The following is a 27,607-nucleotide window of genomic DNA, read 5'->3' on the forward strand; positions in this document are numbered from 1 at the left end:
GCCTCTTTTCTCCCTCTTTCTCCCCCGACCAAAAGCCTCCCTATTGATTTTCTCCCCTGTTAGTGCTTTTTGTTTGCTGTGACTCCCATTCCAGCCACCCTCTCCTCACCCACTGTCCCCTGCAACTGATGAACTGCCGAGCCACAAAGGTGACCGTGTCGCTGGAGGCAACTTCCTAAACCCAACTACTCCACCATTCCGTAAATGTCGTGGCTCTTACTGATACCACTGCCATAAAAGCTCCCCTCATCTTCATCGTCCCCCTGGAAGGATTATGTTTCAGATCTTGTCTTCAGCCGGCAGCATGTTAGGGACTTGATTAGGTTGTCAATTCTTTCTGCAACTAAGTTCCCTAATTTATACACCCAGAAGCCTATTTTCCTGTAACAAAAACTTTTGGAATTAATAAAAACAATTAAATCCTCTGTGTATGCCGCAGGGAGGCAAGAGTGCTCATGTGTGTGGTGGCCGTGGGGACTCCAGCATAACCTCTATGATTTTTAGGATAGTTCATTACCAACCCTCTTTACACATTTCTTCCTCCATGCTGATACAGGAACCTCCTGCCTCTTATGGATAGGGGAAGGAAAAATGCATATAATGGATTTAGTAACGATGTTTCATTAAGTGCCCACCAAAAACTACTGAAAATAAAAAACAGGAACAGGGCAGTCACTTCATAATACCTCTTATTATCCCCATGTGATGTGCTAATGCACTTTTCTTTAAATCTTGTACCCTTTATATGTCGAAGTCTTTGAAGTGTCCCCAGTTTGATTAAAATAAAGCTGCAACCCTGAGTGGTCATGGGTAGTGGTTTTCCACGCTGTGTTAGGTGAACACCGTGTTTGTCCACGCTGTACATGGGAGAATCTCCCTCATTCCCTCCCATTCCCCTTCTCCTCCCTCACCCCCGACCCTTTCAAGAAAAAAATAAATGTCCCGCAAAGAAACCATTCCACAAGGATCTTTAATGCTCACTTCAAAGTTTTATTTATGGTGGGGGTGGGTTGTACACATGTTTGGTAAAGTGTGTGCTGCGTGCCTACACAGAGAACATTCCAGTTCAAAATCAGTCCAGTCCACATGGATGCTTCCTGCGCCCAGTCCAGGTCGCATGGAGAGGGGGCCTTGACCTTTCCCTTGGTCAGGTCCTGCTGACTTCTCCAGGGCCTTTATGTGGATACAGATCATCACTCCCATACAGAGAACAGGTACATAACATCTCAATGTATTTCACAGGTTCAGCACAGCACATCTCTTGTACAAAAATCCAGGAAATCACAAGAGTGAGAGCACCCACTTGCTTACTTATGAACGCACATGCTTGCATCATAAACAAGCTCTGAGCGAGCGCAGATGAACACATTGCATGAAAAGGTATAAACAGCACTGTAAGGGAAAATTTAAAAAGTTACACATGAAATACTGCACTGGGAATGTGGGATGCTCTAAGGACCCAACCCCACCCTTACACAGCCCTAGTATGGGTCAGAAGCTGTTGACATGCTGGGGACCATACTAGTCCTCAGAGACACTGCTGCGGGGGCAGTGGGCGGCAAGATTCGCCTCCCGCAGAGCTCTGGCCTGCTCCAGAGCCTCTCTGTATCGGGAGGGCCAAGCCTGGGGATCCTTCTTGAAGACCCTGGCCAGGAACTCCATGATCTGCATCTTGGTGATTTCACGGTTGGCTCTGGACCCCCAGAAGAACTCGTACTCGGGGGGCTCGACGTGGGGCACGCGCTGGTACTTCAGGTAATTCTGCTGGACGAACTCCTCGGTGATTATCTTCCTCACATCTCCAAAGGTGGGGTGCTTCTTCCAAGGCCTCAGTCCCAGGATGCGCAGCACATTCCAGACCGCGCCCTCTCTGGCCCCGCGGCCCTTCACGTAGATGAGGCTCAGGATCATGAGCAGGAGGCCTGTCATGGGCATTCGGTTGTTCAGCGCCACTCTGTCCAGATCCGCTGGGCTGAGGGCTTTGACCAGGGCAAACTCCATAGTATGGATATTGGTCAGCCTCAGGTGCAGCCCAAAAACTCTGGCAAGGATGAGGCTGGTGCGCCGGAGGATGCTTCTGCACCATTTCTTGTAGCTGCCCATGACATCTTTCACCATGTCTGGGAACCAGAGGACCATCCTCTTCTGGTCCTTGACCAACACGTACCACATGAGCTCGTGCGCCTTCTGCACCAGCTGGGCCGGGGCGGGTGGTGCGGGCATCGGACGGGCCGGGCTCTGGGGCTGGTGGGCGCGCCCCTCCTCTATGGCCTGCTGCAGGATCTTAGGGTCAATATCTTCCAACCTTTCTGGAGGTGGCGGCGAGGCCTGCGGGGCTTCCATAGGGCCTTCAGGAGCGATTGGTGCCTCTGCGACGATCGCGGCTGGAGACGTGGGAGGAGGGACCCCCGCCGGAATCTCAGAGCCGCTCTGCAGCTCACCGTTGGAGGCCTCGGCTGCAAAGTTGGGGTCGCTCATGTCCTTACTTTGTTCCGACATGTCTGCGCCCGTCTGATCAGAGCAGGACCGCTGCGACTTGGAGCTCTTGGAAGCCGCACTCCCTCAGTGGACACCAGCAGAGGAAGTGCGCTTTACTGAGCGCTGTGCCTTCCGCAGCAGCGGCCGGGCGGGGCGAACCTGACACTGCGCATGCGTGTTGGCAAGCCAGAAGGGTGGTAGGGCTGGAGAGGAGCTGATGCAAAGCCCAACCGCTGGGCTCTGAGGGAGGAGGATACCACTAAACTACTGGGGAAGGGCCAGAGAGAGAGATGATGATGATGATGATGATGATGGGGCGGGGGGATGAGCAAGTTTAAGTAGAAAGATGTAGCTGAGGTGGTGAAGTCAAGTTAGGACACTTTGGATTTTTTTTTATTTATGTGTGAAAGGGGGAGGCTGGCCAGTGAGCTTGGGTTTTCTACAGAAGAGTGAGACAGTAATGGGTTTTTGAGAAAGTGTGAGCATTGTGAAGATGATGTGACGTTTAAGACTGGAATGCCGAAAACTTACTAGAGTAAATGTTTACCAAATCCGAGTGCAGATCCAACAAGGAGGCGTATAAAGCCTAGCTGCAGACACTGGAGATCAGTCTATGTGGAATTTGAATGCTTTGGAAGTGATAGAATGATGTAGCACAATCGGTGTGGGTTTAAACTTTTCGGTTGGGAAGATAATCGGCTCAGTCCATGGGTAAGAGCATTTGTAGTGCTAGAGTGAGAACCTAGGTTCAAATGCCCATGACTCGCACTGAGATGCATAATTGGGAGAGTTACAGGGGTTCTCCAGAAGCCAGTCTTAAGTTTAGTTTCAGCGAGACATCTTGTCTCAAAGGGGTAGGGTAGAGAAGGATAGAGCAGGATACACAACACCCTTCTCAGAAATTTGCATGCATTTCCGCAATACACACATATAATTGACACAAGTGAGAGTTTGTCTCAATGCACAAGCACGATATGCAGTAAGCAAACACGTACATCACCTCAAACTTTAGGAATACTTGAAATTCCTTTTCCTACCTACTTAAATATGGATATCCATTGTACTTTGTTGTAGTACATTACAGAATATTGTTCCTAACTATATTCTTGTCTCAGAAGGCAATCCATCTCCTCCATGTTCCTTTCACAGCCTTTGGTAATCAACTTTCTACTCTCTACTTATTTGATGCCAAGTATTCCTCATCCCCAAAATGTAGGGGATCGGGAAGCATCTGACTATGTGTAACCCTTTTCACTTCACACAATGCCATCAAGTTCATACATGTTGTCACAACTAATAAACAGTAGTCTATTTATTGTACATGAGGTATCAAGTTAGGTTTGAGGATGGTATATATATTATATATGTAAATATTATGTATATACACATATGTGTGTGTTAACACATGCTTTCATATACTTGCACATGCATATATAATAGTTTATCCATTCACTGATCACTGGATATTTAGCTAGTTGATTTACAATTGTTTTAGTATCTATAGACTTTGGCTTCCCATATTTATTGGGTCACTTTGATTTCATTTATATTTTCCCTTAAGATACTAGAGGAATTTTATGATAGTGTATTTTTCATGTTACCACAGTGCCCTTCTTCGTTTGATTAATATTGCTACATCCTCTGAGTTTATAGAAAATGTTCAACCCCTCATAGTGGGTTGTCAGCTGAAGACTAGTTCCATGTTGGGAGCACAGCTAAATCCTTCCCCAAATCTATTAAATGCAGGTTTCATTGATAAGTCTCTCATAAATGAGGTGAAGCATATTGGTGACCATTTCCAGAGTAAAATAAAAAAAGATTGAGAGAAGAAAATCAGAAACTAACAACACTTCAGCCTATCCTATATGCTATGGCCACTGGCGAATCCCCCAAACCAGGAGTCCTTATATTTGGTCATCCTCCTTGCTCTGGAACAATGCCACTCATTAGCCTTCCCTTGATTTCCTTAAGTTTAAAGCATCTTAAACATTCTCTATTGAGACTTAATATTTTCACTTGAAAGATAAGTATTTAAGACATTGTGTTGGCATTTCTAGGTTCCACAATGTGTTTATTTAGACTGGGTGGATATCATCTACCCAAAATATTTATGACAAGAAGTGTTTCGGAGTTTTCAGACTTCAGGATATTTGTATATGCACAACAATGTGTTATGAAATCAAGTCTAAACACGAGATTGGCTGGTTTTATACTCACTTTACATACATAGTCTGAAGGCAATATTTTGTGACAGTGTTAGTAGACTTTGTGTGTTTGTTGTGATCTACTCTATGAGGTCTGATGTGGAATTTTTCACTTTTGATATCTTGTGTATCTTTGAAATATTTCAGACTGAATAGTGTTTGTGATTTCAATTTTTGGAGTAAGAGTGCTCAAGTTTGCTTATGCTCATTTCATAATTTTGTTTTTCCCCAAGTAAGTTGATTTTGAAGGGTTTTCTCTGCTATTTCAGTTTGTTTATATACATATTTTATTTAAAATATAGGGATTAATAGATTCATGAAAGCAAGTCATGAGTTGGAGTGGCAGCATTTTTGAAGTTGGTTCTTGTTGAGGTAGGATACCAGCTATGTGACCAGAGAATGACTTAGGCTTCAGCAGTTGTCTAGTTTGAGCTGCATATTTGGGTTCCTATCTTCAGCTCACTCTAATGAAGTTGTTAGCATGGTAGCAGACAGCATCTCTGCTTAAGCTCATATCTTGCATTCCTACTGATAAGAATGTTGCTTGGTGCTGAACCACAGTCCATAGTTTAGGACCACACTGAGACATGGTGCTTCAAGAGTTTCAAGCCTCAGAATTAATGCTCAAATTGAAATGAGTCCAGTGTAAACTGTGGTGACAATTACCCTCAGAGCTCTGAGGCATCTTTTCAGATATGGTCTTTCTGAGGAGGATCAATCTGCTACCAAAGAGAAAAGAGGAAGAAAGTTTAGGATAGCCTTTAAGCAGAGAACACAGACTTTAAGTAGAGAGCACATCTATTCTGAAAGCTTGGGGGGTGGATAGCTACATAATACATAACTTACATCTATAGAGAGTAGCAGATACTATAAACAATAATGAAAACAGAAATAACATTAGGGAAGGAGAAGAATCCAGTACCTGTGTAGTGTTCATGAGTACTACACAGATACTGAGCCTGGAGCTCCAAAGATATTTGGAGAGTATTGGGAATAAGTAAGTCTGGCTGGACATCTCTACAGGTAAGAAGCAATCTCACCAGAGGCTTAGGACCCAAAGGAGGAAACTTACACCAATGGCTCCCAGAAAAGGTTCAGGAAGAAATGTATTGAGAATCTGGAGACATTATGTTTTCAGATCTTTTGGAAAAGGCAGTTTTTCCAATGGGTTACTTCAGACTGTAAAATATGGAACAGATTATACAGCTGTGGAAAAGGCTGTTCTTGGCAGACTCCACAGAAGAGGCCCGTTCTGGCATTGGCTTCCACAGAGAAGCTGAGGAAGGGGGGTCTCCCTGGGACCTCCTGAGGACACTATGCATGCTCTTAGGGTGGGGCCCTTGGATGAAACATGATTTTTTCCTGGCTGTTTCCTGTCCACATAGGCAGTGAGTGACCTTTCTCTTGAAGCCCCCAGATGGGCCCCACATGCCTTTTCAAGCCAAGAAACTGAAACAGAGAACTCATTTTAATACTTTCAGCAAACATTATTGAGTAATGTCTGTCTTAGTTTTAAAATTTGCATTTGTGAAAAGTAGCTCCGTCTTGTAGAGAAACCAGTGACATTAGGATGACTGGGCAGCTATACCCATTTTTTTGTTAGAAAAGAATATGAATCAAGCATAGAAAACTGAATTCCATGATTGGAGGGAGGAGCAAAGGCCAGTGTCTAACCTGTCATCCTTTGGATATTCCCCAGAGGCTTGGAATTCAAGTTTGCTAGTTGTGACAGCAGTCACACTCATACAAACTGGTCATTTCAGCTCTGTTGACACCAACAATTCAGCAAGCTGATGCACAGAGATTACAAGGGTCCAGAGTATGTCTTAAATGGTCGCCTGGACACAGATAGAGTTAAGACTGGATCAAGGGATACAGAAGAAATGGAGTGGGGGGTTTCTGAGAAGGCAAGTCATTTGCCACTCCCTTTATAACTACAGGGTGGGTGTTTGCCTGGGATAGAATACATAAAATGTACAGGGAGGGAGAATGGCAAGGAAATCATACATAAAAAGTAATAATAAAGCAACGATTATTTTGATGTGTATTGCCAAGGAGCTGCGATTTTGCCACCTAGCGTGGGACAAATGTAAAGAATGATCAGTAGGGATGCCAAGGAAGAGGTATTCACTGGGGAATAACAGGAATGTATTTCAAAGGTGGGTCTGAATAAGCATTGCTGTGTGATCATGCTATGCAGGAGGAGCATTTTGGAAATCTATGCAGACAGAAGGGCTCACAATTCCTGGCAGCACAAAGTTGACATGCCTGGGATAAGCTTGCACAAATCTAGCTGTGATGGCATGTGTCTCAGTCTCAGGACTCCATAACAGAGTCAGGATGATCGTGAGTTCAAGGACAGCTGTAGCTAAATAGTGATGTGTTATCACCTTTTATAACCCCTAAACACACACACACACACACGCACACACACACACACACACACACACACATCTGGATAAAAGCTTATCGTAAATATATCTTGGTTGAAGTGAGAAATTCTGGGGGCAAAAAGGTAAGTGTTACCATCATTACAGTTTCTAGGGTCAGATATTTTATAGTGAATAGTCCTGGCATAGAAGGATCATTTTTGTGGTTCAACAGTACAATGCACACCCCAGTAATCCACACCTACCCTCATTGAGAAAACCAGAAGGAAGGCAGAAAAATCAAAATGACACTTTTCTCACACTGCAAAATGTTTTTTTTTCTGCAGTCTAGTTCCCCAGTTGAAAACCACTGGAAAGGAGAAAAAAAAGAGAGAGAGAAAGGAGGAGGGAAAAGACAGCTATGTCAACAGTTCCAGGTAATTTAACCATCTTTCCAAACTAGCACACTATATTCCCCCCAGATCTATTTTGGGGCACATGAAAACAGGATTCTTTATGTTAAAACTATGTCTCTAAAACATTATATTCACCATACTTTGGCTTCAGGACTGTAGTGTATCACACGTTAATAGATTTCTCTAGCTAATGTTTTGCTGAGAGTTCTCAAAGATATTCTCATCAGTAGTGCTTGTTTTTTTAATCCTCTCTTTTCCCAGTCTTTACCTGGTCTTGATATCAGATATTACTATAGCCTCATAAAACAGCTCTTCCCCACTTTGGTTTATGGAAACAAATTTATAGATTTGGGTTTATTTCTCTAAATGGTGAGTAGCATTTTTTTTCAGCGAATTCTTCAGTGCCTAGAGATTTCTTTTGCAGATAGTGTGTAACTACAGATGCAATTTTTAAAAATGTGCAGTTTTGGACCTATTTAAATTATCTGTTTCTTGTTGATACTTCATGCTTTTATAAGACTAGTTCATTTCATGTAAGTTGTCAAAATTATGTGTATAGTACTGTTTGAAGCACTTCCTCTTATACCCCTCACAATCAATTCATCTAAATGACATATCTTGGCTTCCATTTTTGAACTGGAAATACACAAATACAAAATAGATATTCCTCAAGAGAACCCATAACTTCTCTAGATATCTCATAGAGTCCCTGGACATCTGGGTGCTTGCCCATGCTTCTGATCTTTTGGATGTGTTTTTTTTCTCTAATTGTCCCCTAAAAGTTAGGACTTCTTGTTTTTCTGTCATCTATCCTTATCTTGTCTCATCCTGTTTTACCTGGAGCAATTTTCCATTCAAGGCTTGACAATTACATCTCTGTACCATTGAGAGCCAACTGTTTCCTCTCAGTCTAATACATGTTTCCTATTCTCTGTAGCAGTGTGCTTGGCTACATTATTGTACCTACTTTCAGCTCAGAGATCCATTCCTGCGGGCTCCTTCTTCACAAATAAGCTGGGACTGTCCACTAAGCTTCCTATAAATAAGTAAGAATAACATGGATTCAACTCTATTTTTGGTGTGCATATGTAATTATATACGTATGTGTGTGTGTGTGTGTGTGTGTGTGTGTTTCCTCGTCCGTGTGTGTGATTGTGGAGACCAGAGGTCCACATTAGGTTTCTTCCTCAATGGCTTTCCATGTTGTATTTACAGATGGGCATTCACAGAATCTGGAGCTTGCCAATTCAGTGAGTCTGGCTGGCCAGCAAGTTCCTTGGACTATGCTGTTCTTTCTAGGGCTGAGGTTAAAGACATTCAGCACCTTAGCTAGATACACCTGAGTGAGCAGGGTAGGATCTCAGATCCTCATGCTTGACAGGCATCTCCTCAGTTCCCACTGAGCCATCTCTAGCCCTTGCCTTTTCATTCAGCTCCAATTAATATATAAATCTCACCTGCATTACAAAACGTGTCCACTCCTCAACTCTCAGTTTGACATTGATAGTCATTGCTCTTTCTCAAATGCATCACCGCAGTATGATCTTCAAGGACCCGCCAACCTGTTTATTTGCTTACCCGCCATTGTTCTCCACAAGGAGCCTACTATGTTATTATATGCATCATGTATTAATTTGCTAAACTTGCTACAGCCAATTTCCACTGAGCGAGTGACTTCCTATGTGTCTGGCAGCCAGGAGCTTGAAATTATGTGCTACAATAGTCGTATGCCCAACAAAAGCTCTAAGGATGAATACCCTTTTGCTTCTCTTTGATTTCATTTCATTTTATTATCTTGTTTCATGATGCGTTGTTTCTATGTATTCCAAATTGGTCTTAGATTTGCACCTCTACTTCCACAGTCTCCAGGGTGCTAGAATTACAGGTTCATGGCTTCAGGGCCATTTTCCTCACCTCTCTATGAATAAATAGCTCTTGACATTTTTCTAGCTTGTGGTAGCATGGCTCCTGTGTCTGTCTTTGGACTCACATGTCCATCTCACCATTCTTCTGTTTCTTTGATCCTCCCTGTCTTTCTAAGGGCATCACTGAGTAGGGCATCACAAGTCTCAAGTAGTGATGTGTTCTCTGCCTCAGCATTACTGGGTCAGCTACTAACTTTAGGCATTTGATAGGTAATGAATTTAAGTCACCACTTTTCCACTGACAAATCAGGACCAAGTTTTCAGGCATTCACTTTTTTTTGTGTGTAATAGTATTATATATGTCATGAACTCAGAAAGGACTCTGCTTTTACTATGCTTACCAGAATATTCAGTTTGCAGAAAGACTATAACTGCCTGCTTACAAGTATTGCCAAGCATCAATTTCTGTAAAGTTATGAAACTAGGCAAACTGATATTTCTCCTCATGATCTTACTTGGCACCATTTAGTGATTTATAAACTCCTCTGGGGTTTTGTTTATTTTATTACACATACTCTCCTTTGGCTCCAATTGGTTGTGCTGAAAATTCTGGTGGTAGTCACAGTTAGGGAACGTCTTAGGAGCTAAAGGACCCAAACTCCCAAAGATTGTCTTCCCCTGGGGTGTTAGCTGCCCTTTGGCAGTCCAAGTCCCGTGGAACTTCAGAGTTTCTACACATTTGGAAACTGGGCTCACTGAAACAATATATCTGATTTCAGTCTTTTTTAGCTTATACAAAGCAATTTATTAACAGAAAATAATTTGAGAAGTCCTGTTCACAGACGGCAACCACGATGACCACCCTTCCTTCGGGTGCTGTCAGAGGGGATAGGGGTGACATCCTCAATCCGCCCAGTCTTCATTCATCCCTGAACGGGCAAGAGCTCTGAGGGTCCTGTTTCCTCCAGTAGCTCAGAGTTTGATATCCAGGGCAGTGATGCCCAGCTCCTTGCACCTCTGGGCAACATCCTGGGCAGCCGACATTGCTGCATATGGCGAAGACTCATCTCTGTCAGCCTTAACCTTCATTCCACCAGCCACCTGGCAGATGGTTTCCTTGCCAGAAAGATCGGTAACATGGACAAAGGTGTCGTTGAAGGATGCAAAAATGCGGCAGACACCAAACACATTATCTCCTTCAGCCACTTGAGGTCCAAGGTTGATGACCTGTTCTTGCTTCTTTTCCTTCCCCTTGCGAGGTGCCATTTCTGAACGTCGGCTCCAGACGTCTTCTTATCAGGATGCTCATAGATGCTCCCTGTGAGAGAGCAGGGCTTCCTTGGCGTCTCCATCCAAACAGGCAAGGTCCTGCTCCCAGAGCATGCATTTGTTCACGAATACAGAAATACTTTGGTACAGTTTCAGAGATCTTATGATACAGCTATGACTGCTTTGGACCCTTAGTGAGATGATTAACGAGAACTCCAGGAGCACATGCTACCAGGCAACTGAGGTTTCCATAGTGCTGATAATATGCTTAATTCTTAGTTATCTGCTGGCACCTAAATTATTAGGTCAGTGCAGTAAGGACACATCTGTAATTAAAAAAATTTCAAAAGGGATTTTGAAAGCAGACACAATGCCAAAAAAATGTAATGTCTAGCCTTTCATCAAACACTGGATTGACCTTCACCTTTTATTGCGATACAGCTTTGTCTATTGTAACTTATCTTTGTCTCTTTTCTAGGAAGAGCTGGGGTGATGATGCCATGCATTGAGGACAGGGACTTGGAGACATGTGCCGGTCCTCAGGACATTAGTGTACTGCTCACTCATTTTGGAGCAGGAGGAAGAAGGTGATGCTGCTGTCAGATATGCAACTTTGAACAGTTTTGCTTCCCACATCTTGATTTACCTACACATTTTCATTTTTATTTTATTTAAATTAGAAACAAGCCTGCTTGACGTGTCAATCCCAGCTCCCTCTCCTTCCCCTCCTCTCCTGCCCCCCACCAGGCCCCCCAACCCCCTGCCCCATTCCCTCTCCCCTCCCCAGGGAGGGTGAGGCCCTCCATGTGGAATCTTCAAAGTCTGTCATACTATCCGGGGCAGGGCCTAGGCCCTCCCCCATGTGTCCAGGCTGAGACAGCATCCCTCCATGTGGAATGGGCTCCCAAAGTCCATTTGTATGCCAGGGCTAAACAACTGTGTTTTACTTAGAAAAAGTACCGCATCTTTGCACTGTTTTGCGAATCAGTAGATGATCCCCACATGCTGAAAGTGCATAATTTGACTGTTCTTCATGTGTATCCCTGAATCCATTTCCACTATATAATAACGCACCCATTAGTTCCTTTCTTCCCGCCGTGGTATAATTGCACTTCTCCACACCACCCTTCCCTCCTCAGTGTGGCAATGAGCCGATTTCTGACACACTATATTAGTCTTCGATTTATGGTCTTAATATATGGAATTTCTCTTTTAATCCTTTTGTCTGACATCTTTCACCTTAGAAGTTGGGAGGTTTTTTTTTTCCAGTTTACTGCATGCCTAGAATTCATTACCTTGTTGAGCGGTATTATGCAGCTTTCCCTTTCGTACTACTGTGATCGAAATCTGGGATAGAAACGATTTATGGTAGGAATAATTTATTTTGGATCATGATTTCAGAGGGTCTCAGTCTACCAGGATGGAGAAGGCAGGGCTTACTGTAGCAGGTACATGTGGTGGGAACTATTTGAACTTAGAATAAGATAGCAGCTTGAAGCAAGGTATGGGTTCTAATATTAGAGACTCACCCTCATCAAGAACTTGTAGCAGCTATAGGTTATCTGCCCAAAACTTGCACAAAACACAGACGAAAATAGGACGCATGTAAACTGGGAAGAGACAGGAAGCCTCAGGAGTTTTAAGGCAAAAGCAAAGGCAATGTGGTTAGATTTGATCACAAAACATTGTAGACAGGTATTAAAATGTTAAAACAAGACAAGACAAAACAAAACTATAATAAAAATGCCCAGCCCTTTGACCAGCTGAATTCCATCTTATCGAAGTATTCATAGCCTACCAAAACATGAAACTATGAGAATATTCAGAGTCAAAACATAATGATACTGTATGAACATACTAAAATTTATCTACCATGTTCTTATTGTTGATACCTTGATTTTTCCATTTGCCACTTTGATAGGTGCAATGGGTGTGGCTATTCTTGTAAAAAAATCTTTTTTATTGACTTAGGTCATCTCTTGTCATACTAGAATTCAAATGTCTAGATCATGTAGTAGGCAATTATTTCCTCATAAAAGATAACTAGAAGTTTTAGCATATATATATATACATGACATAGCCAGGAACTCCACATCTGTGCAAATCTTGGACATAGTGTTCTAAATTTTTTTCATATAAATATGACAGTGTCTTATCGTCCAAATTCCATGTACCTAATGACTAATGATACTGTGCATTTTTCTTTTCTTGCGCTTTCTTTTATGTAAGGCTGCCTTTAGCAATCTTATAAATATCTCTTCCCCATTCTTGCCTTCTCTTTGCTATGTAGTCACGGTTTCGAGATTAGCTAGAACTCACTTTCCTCACCCTTCCTATTGTTGAGTGGCATTGCAGGCATAGACCACTATGGCTTACTCCTTGATGTTATTTAACAGTACCATTTAGGAACAGAAGATTTTTACGTTCGCAATATACAGTTGAGAACATTTTTCATTTGAAAGACTTAATTTTAACTGTGGCGTATGTGCGTGTGTGTTTTGTGTGTTCACATGCACATGTGAATGCAGCTGCCCATAGAGGACAGGAGTGCTGTTATGAGCATCCGAATCTGGAGCTACGGGTGGCTTTGAGCTTCCTGATACGGGCATTGGCATTTACAAGCTGTAGCCGATGCATATTGTCTCAGCTTGCATACATACTTGTAGGAGGAGACTTAGGACTGTGCCATTAGCCAGGTGGAGCGCTAGAGGCGTATAAGGATGTAGTAATGATAGGGTGGTGCTAACCACACCCACTTTTGGGCATGGCTAGAGGCGTGTATGGAGGTTCTTATAAAAGACTGCAGCAGAGCCGCACTTGCTCTCTTTTCGGGTTCCGGTTTGGTGGCAGAAAGGTACTTGACTCATCTTGATTGCCCGTTTTTCTCTTGTAAGTAATTTCTATAATAAACAGTTACCTGTACCCTCAACAAGTATGCCGTTTAGCGTTACAGCGACACATACTGTTTTCTTCTAGAGATAGTGTAGCCTTAGCTATGATATTTGTATCATTTTATATCATAAAAGTTATATTTTATAGCAGCCCATTTCCCTTTAACAGTTGTGGAAAGCTCTAGGTACCTATTGAGTTTATTAGGTTGGAAGAAAAGATCGATTTGGTACTGTCGTGCGTCTGGGATTCATCGCCCTCAGACCTGTGCTTCTTCCCCCGGAGAGGTCATCTTGCTCCACTGTCTGGCCTTTCTTCCTTCCAAAGGAGCAAAGCCACCAGCAGTGCTTTGCAGCAAGGATACATGTGAATCACATCAGGGGCCGCGATGTCCCAGGGAGCTAGGAGTGTAGCTCATCGGCGAAACACCTGCGCAAAAAGTACAGGTATCTGAATTGCTACACTCATTTGGACCTAGGACTTGCCTTGTCTTTACAGAGAAGGCCATGATGAACACTGAATATAAATGAAACCACACTAAGTGGAGTGTTTGTTATTGGCTTATTTCACCAAATTTTGTATTATGATTACATATATATAATCAATCAGCGTTTTCTTCTTTCAGTCCAATAGTGTTCCACTGTATTGAAAAAAATTTTCCTTTCAATTGTTAATGGAAATTTGAATTATACCCATTTCTTCAAGTTCTGTAAACATTGCATCTACAAACCCTAATATAAAATTCTGTGAGTAAATGGATATTTTAATCTTTCATGGGTGAAAATCATCAGAACATGTGTTTACTATGTTTAATCATTATGGAAACTGCAAATATATTTTTTCACAGTGTGTGCACATTTCTACATTCTTGTGGACAGTATACAAACTTTCCAATTTCACTACTGCTGGCCACAGAAATGCTTATTATACTTTTGAACTGCAGTTTTCTAATGAGGAATAACATTAAACATTTTGAACAATTTAAATAAATCTTTGTGTGTGTATGTGTGTGTGTGTATGTGAGCATGGATGCAGTATGCATGTGTTTTTATATGTTTAAGTGTATATGAATGTGCATGAATGTGTGTGCATATGTATCAATGTGAATTTGTACCCCTGTGTGTGTTTATGTCTGCATATGTGTGTTTGTGTCTATGTACATATGTTTGCAAGCATGTTTGTGACTTGTGTTTAATTTTATGTTTCTATATGAGTTTGTGTGCATGTGTATTTATGCATCTATCTCTCTATACATACATATATATCGGTGTGTATGTTTTTGTTTATGCATGTAGGAATACGTATCATGTATGTGTGTGTTTCTGTGTTTGTGTATGCATGTGTATATAGTAATTCTATTTATACAGAAGTAGTAAGTACATATGTGTGAATGCTTGTGTAGGTATAGGCATTAGGATGTATACATATGTGTTTGTGAATTTATTCATGTATGAGTGATTCTTATGGTGTTTGTGTGTATATGTCTGTGTACACAAGTGGCATGTATGTAAATGTTCACGTGCATGTGTAGTGTGTATGTGTGCTTAAGTTTATGTGTGTATGCATTCATGTGGGTAGGTGTATGAGTGAATATATATGTGTGGATATTTATATAAGTATATATGCATACAAGTGTGTATGTGTTAATATTTGTGTATGTTTATATAAGTAAGAATGTGTTTACGTCTGCATGTATACTCACATGTATGTGTAAATGTTTATGCATGTGAATAACCATGTATGTATTCATCTATCTGTGTAAATACATCTATGTATGTATGCACTTATGTACAGTAATTTTCATGTTAATAGATGTGGGTATGTATAAATGGGTCCATAGGTGTCTGTGTGTGTGGATGTGTATGTGTGCCTATGTAATACATGTATTTCAACCTTACATGTGTATCTGTGTAAGTGTCTGTATATGTTTTATGTATGCATGTTCCTTTGTGTGCTTTTGTTTATGTATGTTGTATTATGATTTTTCACTGCTTGCCAGACTGGTTATCCTAGATCTTCTAACGAGTCTACTGGGGTTATATTATCAGACTACCCCATCCAGTATCTCACGTGTGTTTTGGGTATCCAAACTCAGGTTCTTACACTTGCATTGCAAGCAGTTTATTCAGTGAACCATCTCTCCAACTAACATTAAAACATTTTATGTTTATTGCCCATTTATCAATTTTCTAGGACAAATGTCTATTCTAATAGTTCACCTGTTTAAAAGCTACATTATTTAGGCTTCAGTTTTTCTTCGTAGGGTGTAGTCTTTTGGGTACAAATTTCCCACTAGGTAAATTATTTCTTACTAACATAAACAAAAAATATTCAAAATATTCAAAAGATAAGCAAATTTGTTGTGATAATGCATGGCATTGTTACATACAATGACCTAGTATAGTCTACTAGTATAGTGGGAGGCTTCTTCCAGTGGAAAAGTCAATTAATTTATCACACTGCTGTGTCAAGAAGCCAGACAAAACGTGTCACTGCCTTGTGCATTGCTATTATTTTGAGTTCAACCATCTAGACCATTTAGATCACTTAGAGCTAAGAAATGCAGATGGTACCGTTGATTTCTCTGCTACCCTTCACATGCTTCTCAGACATTGCCCATGCTGTGAGGTTATAGGTAAGTTCTCTCCTTGAAGAAGCTCTTTGAATATTTCCTACAAGGTAGGTGTTCTAGCAATATGATTCTTATTTTGTTCTCTATTGGCAAATTGTGTGTGTGTGTGTGTGTGTGTGTGTGTGTGTGTGTGTGTGTGGGCACGTGTGCTATTGGTAAACAGAGGAAGATGTTAACTGACTTCTTCTATCACTCTTTCTTACTACTTGAAGACAGGATTTCTTACTGAACTCTGTAGCTGTGCTGATTAGCCAGTGAGCTCTCAAGATCAGCAAGCGTGGCCGTGTCAGGCTTTTGACACAGATGCTGAGATTCAAACTCAGGCCCTCATGCATGTTCAGCAAGAACTCTTACTCATTAAACCATCTCTGCAAACCATGCACATTTTTGTCATTTAGTTTTGTTAGGCAATTTCTTTGGTTATGGAATTCTGGGTTAATTTCTCATTGCATCATGCTTCATGCTTGCTATGGTCTGTCCATTTCTTGAGATTGATGACTTGGTTGCAAACAAAGAGATCTGATGTAAATCCAACACTTTGTTCTTTGCAGATGAAATATCTCTATCTCCCTCTTCTGAAGTTTTGTGTGTTTCTATGTCTTTTTGAGACAGTGTCTCAGTGTCTGTCATCTTATTGACCCACATTCCAGACTTCTAGAATCACACTGGGTGCTACCATACCTCATTTCCTTCTACCTTCCTCCAAACACTGCATTATTTTAAGTTTTTCTTAAGCTTATTTTACTTTTGAAATTAAGATATTTACATAATTCCCTTCTTTCCTTCCACCCCTCCAAACAATTATATATATATTATATATATATATAATTCATTACCCCTTTAACAATTTGTGGCCTCTCTTTTTATTAATTGTTGCTTTCTCAAGTGTCTTCTAATTTTTATTTTATTTAATCGATTTTTTTCATTTATTTTACATAGTAACCACAATTCCCTCTCCTTTCCCTCCTCCTTTGTAAATTATTTGGTCTTTATCCTGTTTGCTGTTCTTTCAACTTGATATATTGATGACTGTTTGCTTATTTTTAAATTTTTGGTGATAATCAATTAAAGTATTTCTTCCATTCTGTTTAATATTTGTGTGTTCCCAGTATATGCATGCAATAAGATTAGAAGTTGCCTCCCAATTCTGGAATATTCTGTGGTATTTTCCAATCATTTATTTTTTTAGTTTAGGGAGTTTCTACTTGCTTACTGCAATACTTTTATCTCCCAAATACTCTGTAATCCCATATGTTGGAGACTTGATCTTCTGATCCTACCAGTATTGTGAAGGGAAACAATGTCTCTAGGGATATGTGCCTTGTAGAGGATACTGGCTTTCCCACCCCTTCTCCTCCTCCTTTGGTTTCTAGCCATTGTGAAGTGACCATAATCCTCAACCACATGGTCCTGCCTTGAGATGCTTCTTATCAGAGGCCTAGTAGCAACCACTCATAAACTAAAATCTCTGAAACTGTGAAACAAAAATATGACTTTTTAAAACTTATGTGTGAGTATTTCATGAATTCTGACAAAAGTGGAAAGCTAATATGCCAAATTGCAGCCTGCTATTTCTTTTCCTTTTTTAAATTAAGTAATGCTCAGTCTACTGATGAGCTCAACACAGTCATCCTTAGCTTTTCTTGCATTGCTTTTAATGACTGTTTTCACCCCTTTCATATACATACATTTCAATTCATGTTGACCATCTGCTCCTGAATGATATTTGTTTCAATCAGATCTCAAAATAATTTTCAATTATTTGAAACTAGTTGCCTGTTAATTAAGATGTTTGTATTTCATCAGAGTCTACTACTGATAATTTTGTGTAACTTCATGTCTTCCTATTGGATCTCTTTTGTTTTGTATTTTTTTCTGGAAAGTAGGGCATATCATATTGGATAATAGGCAGTGAGGCTAATTGGCATTTTTTGTGTGATTTTATATCAATGTGAGTAAGAGCTGAACTTAATGTTCACCAGCTGTTGATATTAAGGTCTTCACATCCTTCTCATATCTCTGCCTGTCTCTCCTGTTTCTCTTTGTCATCTCTAAAACCTCCCATGGGAGTCTGCACCTTTTGACTGTTACTTGTGTGCAACTAAGATGCCAAATGGGGTATGATGCCCTATTATTAAATCTTAGTCTTTAGAGGACCTGGATTCTCGAGCTGTATAATGGACAATATTTCCGACCCTTCTATCTTACTAGGTGAGATAAAGTGCAGAGAACTGGAAATGTCCTCACCACAGAGTTGAACAAATTTTTGCTGTATATTTTTGGCTGAAGAATTAAGATTTGATGACTGTTAGTTTGTCTTAACATTTAAAAACAATTCCGTTAGGGTTTGAGCAATAATTCCAAAAGACACAATCTTGAATATTACAATCACACTGGCAAAATATCAAGACTAAAATTTCTGAATTATAAAAATATAAAAATCAAGAAAATATATTCTAAAAATTTATTATTTCAGAAGTTCTATGTTTTTAATAGATAAGGTCTCACACTGTTGTCCAGACTGTCCTCCTCACTATATACCATAGGATGACCTTGGTTTTAGGACAATTTTCTTACTTCAGCCAGCCAATAATTTCTAAAAAACTTTTGCATGTGCACGTATGTGTGTATGTGAGTGCATGGGACTATCCAACTGTTCTCCATTCCCTCATCAGCTATATATTTGAAGCATTTTCATGTGTTATTTGAGTAGATTATTAGAAAACTTTCCGATAAATTTATGAGATGATTTTTGGAATTGGGTTGTCTTCATTTTTATTTGTGCAGTAAATTTTTTACTACATAATTTATATGTTGAGAATGTACCCTCTAAACTGATGTATCAGGAGAGGCCCGTAGTAGATAACTATGACTTTTGAAATGATCCTCTTGACTAGGATTATTGATCTCCTTGCAGAGAGCTTTCTGTCCTGTTTCCTCTTTAGCCGGTAAGGAACAGCTGAGAGCCATTCTTTTAAAAATCAAACATTCCACCCGAGAGTGCCCTAGTCTTGGATTCCCAGTCTTCAAGATGAGCAGAAATAAATTTCTGTTGTTTACTCATGAACTGATGTACGCTGCTGTCTTGTTCAGCATCCCAGCAAAGACATTTAAAATTCACTTGCTTGATTCTGACCACAGGTACGCATTGCAGATATATTTTGATTACATTTTTGCATTGCCACTTTAAAAAAGATACATGATATTTTCATGTACCCCCTCCCTAATGTTTTCTGTGATCATGGTTTTTTTTTCAGTAACAACTTGATTGGATTGAGATGTTTACTTCTGGATGTGCCTAGGAGGGCATTTCCAGAGGAGTACCTAGGAGGAAGGTTGGTCTCAAACTTGCGGTGTGCCACCCCAGATGCTGTGGCCCAGGTGGAATAAAGGAAGAAAATGGAGAAATCACAAAGTACACGTGTTCCATCTCTGCTCCCCGAGTGCCTCACGGTGATCTTTTAGGCTGTCTCCTAGCTACCATGGACAGAACCCTTGAGTAGCTGCTGGAGGAATATTTCCTCACTTATGTTTCTGCCTTAGGCATTTGTTCACAGAGTTAGAAAGTGGACCAGCACACATGCCCAGCATATTTCTAATGATGTGAATGGCATTTTAACTCCGTGTGTTCACAATGTGTGTGCTTTTTAAAAAAAATAATTATTTAAGTTAGAAATACTGAAGTGGGATTATCACAGTGTGACTGACCTGAGCCTTTCACTATGAAAAAGATCAACTTCATAGTTTTAATATTTCTGTCTTGAATTATTTTTGCTTGTCTATCTGTAAAAGCATTTTACTTTCTTTCTTTTAAAAGGAAATGATGTTTTATAATTACAAGCTTAAAACACCAGTTTCTAATTAAAATAATTAAGACAGTATAGAAGTCCATAATAAACATTATTCCAGTAAATTCCTTTTTATAACCATCATAAAATCATTACTTAACCAATGTGTACGCCTGCATGGCGTATGTGTGTGGAGATGAGTGTGCCGTGTCACTATGTGAGGGGGCCAAAGTAGAATTATGTTGTATATCCTTGTCTGTGACTCTCAGTCTTATTTCTTTGAGACGGTATCCCTCGCTGAACCTGAAGCTACGCTGGTAACCAGAAGGGGGAAAAAAACCTCTGCCACTCTGCTCAGTTACAGTTACAGGCATGCCTTTGGCAATTTCCAGCTTCTTTATGTTGTGGCTGGGATCTCAATTCAGTTCTGTACACCTGTACAGCGCTTGCTCTAATACAATGAGTATTTTTATTTCTATTCATATGAGCATCACTTAGGTTTTTTTACTTTCTAACGATGTTGCCTGTGAGCAAACTTGAAGAGCTTCCGACAGAAGTGCATTTAAATGTGCTTTTTTTTTTACTTCGCTTCAATTTGAGGTCATTTTCATCGTAGTTCCTTCTGCCCATTAAAGATTATTGATACTTTAGCATATCAACGAGGCACATAGTCTTGAAATCATTTTTATGAATTATGAATTGCTGTCCAAGAGTTTTTACAGTATTGGCTTGTGTGAATTACCATGCATTTATAGTTAAATAAATATATACATTTGTTAAACATGCATTCTTCATATTTCTAGAAAGAGACTTGTTGTATTAAAATAGTATAATTTTTCAGTTTGCTTTCATAGACATTTTGATGAGTCTGGAAGGCAGTGGCAGCCCGTCGTTAAAAATTTCTTGGTGAACATAATATGATTGTCTACTAAACAACTAATCCTTGAAGCATAAATGCATTCAAGGACTGGAGAAGTTGTTTATCTTGAAATGGACAATGTCTCCCTGACCCATTTTGCGTCTTCAAATTCTTTTAAAAAGGAATATAACTGTCCTGTACATGCCATTTTTACTGATAGGATAAGAAGAATAAGTATTTATTGACCACATTTGCGGCAGATATCTCACTTTAAAAATTGTTACCTGTTAATCTTATTGCCATTTCTGCGGAGAAAAGTATCATGTATCAATTGAATCTGACAGTTTTATGATTGGCTTTACAGTTTTGTGTGTAGTTGACCCTTTCTGCACTACCATTTCCAAACAGCTATAGATTTAAACCAGTTATACACACCTTGAACAATATTTCTGCCATGCAGATCATTATATAAGGAAAGGACTACAGTTAGCGAATCATGAGGTCCCCGGTGTAAGTGGAGATCAAAATACCGCTGCACAGCAGTTCCCGAGGACAGGCCATGAAGCAGAGCAACTTAATATGCTTGTTTTAATTCATTTTATAGAGTGGATGTGTTTCATGCAACTTGGAAACTATGCAAAACAAAACAGTGCTATCATACTGTTCCTGAGCAGATAAGATAATATTTTTGTTTGGAGAACTCTCTTTTCTGCAATGCCTGCTCTGCATACTGTAGTGCCTATTTTTCCCCATCAGCGACTACCTTAGCATCCAGTGAAGACCCTGTATCATCCACTTTTGTATGGATTTCTTCACAGTGTAATTTCCTGGCTCTCCTTGCTTCTGTCAAGGCTCGACTTCAGGATAGATAGCAGAGTTTTAAGGACATGATTTTAACTCTGTTTGGAGAAATGATCTAATCGACCTGTGGGTGTTCCTTTGGACCTCACACAATTTCCTCTAACTTTTCAGGTCCTACTGTTCATGCTCAGCAGACCCTCAAAGGGAGATCCTGGCTTCTTCTTCTTCTTCTGTTTTTTTTTCTTTTTTAATTGAAAGGCTCACAAGCCTGAATGAAGGCTTATTAACTCTTTGCGTGCCACAGAGGGACAAGTGCTGAAACTCCTGGCTTTGATTAATGTGAAAATAACCAACATGAATAACATTAAGGATCCTAGAAATACACACACACGCACACACACGCACACACACACACACATACACACACACATATCAGAAAGACAAAGTAATGAAGGAAAGGGAAGAAAATAAAGGGAGGGGATGTGAAAGGGCCAGGGAATTTTTAGGTTAACCCAGGACTCTGGACTTTATCACTCTGGCCCAGCAACTGGACATATTGTCCAGAACCAAAGATGCTTTCCTTCTCCAGCAGAAATCCTATAACTCCTGCTGGTTTTTTTTTCTTTCTTTCTTTTAGATGATGTGGAGCCAGGCACTTAACCTCAGTCACCTCTTTAAATTGAGCATACTGATTGAAACAACCGCATATGCTGCATAAAAAGATGGCGAGATGAAATGCCTGCCACTGATTAAGTGATTAACTAACAGGACCCACTATTATCATTTCAAATTATTTGCAAGCAATGCGTAATACCATTATTCCAAATGGACATAATAGAAAAACCAGGTGATATTCAATTTCGGTATTTTTGTTGTTACATTTTCATGAGGAAAAGTAACCTACATTTTTCTGATAATGGTTTTTCTTTAAAATATATAATAACCTCAATTTTCTCTTTCCCTTTATCCTCACAGCCTCTGCCTGGGTTTAGAATTTCATCATCTCTCATTTACGCAATTTCAGGAGCCTAGTAACCCGTCTCCCTGGCAACAGTTTCCACTCTACTCATCGCCTAAGGACTGATTTCCTCCCCTCCCATCCCCTCCTATTCTTCTGTCTTCTCGATCAAATGAATTTCAGCGCCGCACATATAATACATGGCATAATATTGTTTGTGTGCCTGGCCAGATTTTTTTGCATATGAATACATGTTTTTTGAGTAGTTGAAATGATAGTTACATGTAATTTATATTCTGATTTTCACCTAACAGTAATTTTACAAGGACTTTCTGGGCTGCAAAGAAGCCCTAGCAATTATTTTTCTCAGCAACATGAGGGTCTATCAGAGAAAAAGACCATCATTCAATTAATTATTGTATACTGTGGCTGAAATGAAGGCTGCCTCCAATTTTCCAAGGTTGTTTAAATTATGCTATTTTGGAGTCAGTCTGTGTATACATTGATATTTTCATCAATTTCAACTAATTTCATCTCAGAAAAAAATGTGCAGAAGTAATGTCCATTAGGCGATGGTTGTGAATGTTTTGCAGCACTTGATCAGAAGGCCAGTTAATTTCCAAATGTGGTGGCTCAATCTTCAGGGGCCTTTGTGTATTTTGCATTGGTTTCCAAAGACAGAATTGCACTCTATCTTTTAACCTAGTTATCCATTTAAGGAATGAAAACATTTCTTAATTTTACAGTTATGAATTGGAACCTTTCCTTTAGTTTAAAGATCAGCAAATTTTAGATTACAAAAGCTTTCACTGTGTTTAAATGTGTGTGTGGGCAGGCCATTGTACTGTAGCTATTCACATTTATGTACTTCTGTTTTCTCACAGTGTGCAGGAGTCTTGGATTAGCAAAGTAAAAGCACATGCAGTGTTTCTTGTAATGCTTTTGTTTGTTTTGATGTTTTGTTATTTGTTTTCATGAGTGAAGTAACAAGTTCTTTTTCTTTCTCCCTACCATGTTGGGCTCTCCTACCATGAGCTATCCTCAGATTTCTTAGATGTACTTTTCCTATAAAAGCTTCCCTAAAGCCTTTGGCCCTATCAGTGAAAAAAAATTAAAAAAGTAAAAACAATAACATACATTCAAATGGAGTTCCTGGGTTCTTTGAAGTGAAGTCACTCACCCCAGTCTGCACAGATAGAGGGGCCCACCGAAGGAAAAAAAGGTCTGTGTCTTCAGGACAAGTAGAGTAACACCACTGGAATAATCTAATCACTCTGAGGCTCCCTGAAGGAGTGGGGGTGCAGAGCATGGGACAGAATGAAGCAGCAATGCGTACCACCTCTAGGTTCTATTATCTCTTTCTTGTACCTTCTCTTTCTTGTATTATGTGTGTGTCACTGAAATTCATTTGATCAAGACATAGAGCAATTGGTGGGGATGGGAAGGGATCGAAGGAAATAAGTCCTTAGGCGGTGGTTAGATTGGAAACGGTTGAAAAGGAGATGGGCTATTGGGATCTTTTAAGTTTCACATAAGTTTACTGAGACAGGCTGTTGTAATTGGAGGTCTTCTAAGCGAATTAGACCATCCTCAATAGTGTGGATGCCTAGAGGACACACAGCGCATTTTATTTATCTGTGTTTCTCTATCATTTATGTCTCAAAGAAAGACATTTAAAATCTATATTGAATGAAGGGACAGAACATTATGCTCTGGGGTACAGTGATTTCAGAAAGCAAATGACTGTGAGGATGTTGTTTCCAAATAAGTGCGGGGATTTATGTCCTTGAATGTGCTCTATGGCCCTCAGAACGGGATTCTAGTGAGAGAAAATTGCAGTGTTGGATGAACAAGCACCCAGAAATGCATTAGGTATAAGAGAATAAATTAGAGGAAATAGGCTTCGGGGAAATAGGTCCTACAAAGCATTGTCTCTTCCCGTATTATCTAGAAGTGGACTGCATCCAGGGTCCTAAGCAGGTTGTCAATATGTGTGTTTTGTTTGGCCAACAAGAATTAGGAATCATTATTATTAGTAAGATAGTCTTGTTTATAATTTACTTCACTTTACCTTTATGTTGTATTTTGAGATGCTATTATAAATGGTTTAAATCTTATTGCTAGCATATTAGAATATAAAAAATTTCTTCTACTTATTATATATTTACATAACGATATGAGAAGTTCCATAGAAAGCTCAGTGTGGCTGCACACACTTGCAATCTTTGCACTCAGCAGTCAGATACACGATTGTGAAAAGTGTGGGTTCAGCCCAGCCTGGTCTAAATCCTGTCCTACTCAGGATACAGAGCAATATCTTGTCTCAAAAATAAACAACCAACTCATTCCTGTGCTAGCATCTTATAAATCCATAGTGCAGGGTGACAAGCAGTATGTGAATACTGACATGCTGAATCTCCAAGCCCCCTCCCTCTCTTTCCTCCCCGTGTTTCTTCCTTCTACTGGACATACATGACAGTTTTTTTTTTTAAATCTTCTCTTTTTACTTTTCACTCGCACATAGTGTTGATCATCTCCCATGTGGTGACCCGCTGCTTTTAATTCTCTTCATCAGCGTGATAATTCACTTTTGTTGTATATTTCACTTATGATTTATTTTTAAGTGTTTCTGAAATAGAATATTTATTATTTTTTAAAATTAGAGTTCTTTGTTAAAGAACACGGTTTAGAAATACTATGACCCACACAGTGTGTAGCTTGTTCTTACACTCTCTTAATAGATTTTTAGTGAGAAAAATCACAGCAACAATAATATTTTTCTTGTATTCTGGCTTATCAAATGCTACTTTCATTTAATTTAAATCTTGGTTTGAGAACTGTGTTTCTATTTGAATATCCTGAGCACAGTTTGCTTTCCAAAAATGTTTTTTTAATTTTCCATTTCTATATGAAGTGAATTTAAAGCAACCTCTTTATAAAGTCAGAATTAGACTATTGATGTTTAGATGTCTTATGCTATTGCCACTGTATCATACTATTTTATTAGGATATAACTGGCATTCTATGAAATATTAGTTTAAAGAGTACAGTTCAGTTAGGTTTAGTGTATTACAAATATCTAATTCTATAGCGTTCTGTCAGCCCAGAGTGAATGCCACATGTTCATTCAGTTTTCACACTAGTGTTGTGTGTTTTCCAGCAGCGTAAACAAATCATACAATATGAAGGTTGTAGTTCTTAATGGTTTGCACACCCGCGTATCCATCCACTCTGGTGTAAATTTCATAGGATTCATTGTTCCTCGCATCCACTCTGGTTCTTTTCTCCTTTAGGTTACTGTGAACAGTGCCACGGTTCAAGCACTCTTCATTTCTTCTTTCAAAGACGTTTAATTATGTTACATGTTCACCGTATACAGACATGCTTTTGGTTCTGTAGCATTTTTGTTAAGGATTTCCAAGTCTAACATTTCTAATGAACACTTGTCTGGAGTTTTCATTCTGTCTAATACATTCTAAGTCCTGCTTACTAAGGCAAGATTGACCATTTTAAAGAGAATTTATTTATTTTTATTTGCTATAAGAGTTTATGAAAGATTTCTGGTAAGTAATTTTGAACATTTTTCTATTATTCTTCTTGAAGATGTCGCTAGTTGTCAGCTTTTCATTGAAAAAAATCTTTTAAAGAGTTAGTCATCCAGACTATGGACACCCCCATGGAGGGCCTCACCCTCCCTGGGGAAAAGAGGGGATAATGGGGGGGGCTAAGGGGAGGGCACAGGAGGAGGGGAGGGAAAGGGAGAGGGACCTGGAACTGACTTGTGAAGCATCCTTGTTTGTAATCTAAATTTAAACTGAAAAATAAATAAATAAAATAAAAAAGAGTTAGTCATCAGGGTTATTGCTGATAATTAAGTTGTTCCAGTTTTGTCATTTTTGGCAAGCTTCAGTAGCATGTATCTTTCTATAATATGCTCCTGTTAATTTACGTTTTTGTGATATGTGCGTGGCTAGTCTGTGGAGTCCCTGTTTGTGAGATGTTTACTTTGTGCTTTATGACTCAGTGCTTATACCCTTTCTCTTATTGTTTTAGTTTGACTAACGGCCCCTTTTGTTCATCTTTCTCAAATACCAGGCTCTGGCGTGTTTGATAGATTTTATGTTTCTTCTTTTATTTATGTCTTGGCCTAATTTCTGATTTTTTGTGGTTTATCTTTATTGCTATTTTGCTTTCTGACATTCAGGATCAAGTCACTTAATTTTTATGAACAGATTCTAATTTTATAAGCAGGCAAACATATCTAACGTTTATATATAATGGTGTAGATACGCAACACTACTTTTTAACATTGCTTGAGATTTCCTTTTGTGTGTGTGCATTTTTCATTCATCACAGAGAACTTTCTAACTTTCATTTTGTTTTCTTACTTTACACCAATTAAGATTGTGTCATTTAATTTCTCTGTATTTGTGATTCCCCTCTGCCTGATTTTTTTTTGTTTCCTTGATTTCTAATTCTATGGCAATTTGTTTGGTGGATAATACTGTGTATGATTAAAATCCTTTTGAATTGATTGAAGCTCATTTCTCCCTGACATATGGTGCCTCTGGACAGTGTTTTTTTGTGTTCATCATGGACAGAATGTGTGCTCTGCAGTTTGTGGGTAGACTGTTTCGCATTTGTCTATTATGTGTAATTGGTGTGTTGTGCTGTTGGAGCACTCTATTTCCATGCTAATTCTCTTTGCAGTTGTTCTATCCATTATTGAAAGTAGGTTATTGAAGAATTCAACAATTATGTCTGAATTGCTTATTCTCCCTTGGATTCTATACTCTGCTTCACCTATTTGAGTGTGTCTGTTGTTAGATGAATTTGCAGCTGTTTCGTGTTTGTGATAGATGGGTGTTTGTTATTAGGGAGTATCCTTCTTTTTATCCAGTAGTAACTTTTATCTTAAAGGTTAAGGTTTCTGATATTGGTATAGGTTATATTTTCTTGATGCATTAGAAAAAACTTTTTACCCCCCATGGGACATATTTAGTTTTTAATCTATAGAGCATATAAGTATTATTCCATTAATTCTTCTCCATCTATCTTCAGTGAAATTACTGATAATGT

At 39.4% G+C, this 27,607-nt stretch overlaps 1 protein-coding gene and 1 pseudogene across 1 annotated transcript; both read right to left on the reverse strand.

Moving 5' to 3' along the window:
• Positions 1-969: 969 nt before the first annotated feature.
• Positions 970-2,636, reverse strand: Ndn (necdin, MAGE family member). Its single transcript, XM_005087652.3, has one exon. It carries the CDS (start codon positions 2,497-2,499, stop codon positions 1,522-1,524), a length of 978 nt encoding a protein of 325 aa, XP_005087709.1. The 5' UTR covers positions 2,500-2,636; the 3' UTR covers positions 970-1,521.
• A 7,477-nt stretch (positions 2,637-10,113) lies between these two features.
• Positions 10,114-10,600, reverse strand: LOC101842674 (annotated as a pseudogene).
• Positions 10,601-27,607: the final 17,007 nt, after the last annotated feature.

Source organism: Mesocricetus auratus, unplaced genomic scaffold (genome assembly GCF_017639785.1).
Source record: "Mesocricetus auratus isolate SY011 unplaced genomic scaffold, BCM_Maur_2.0 Super-Scaffold_100030, whole genome shotgun sequence".
In the NCBI taxonomy this organism is placed as follows: domain Eukaryota; kingdom Metazoa; phylum Chordata; class Mammalia; order Rodentia; family Cricetidae; genus Mesocricetus; species Mesocricetus auratus.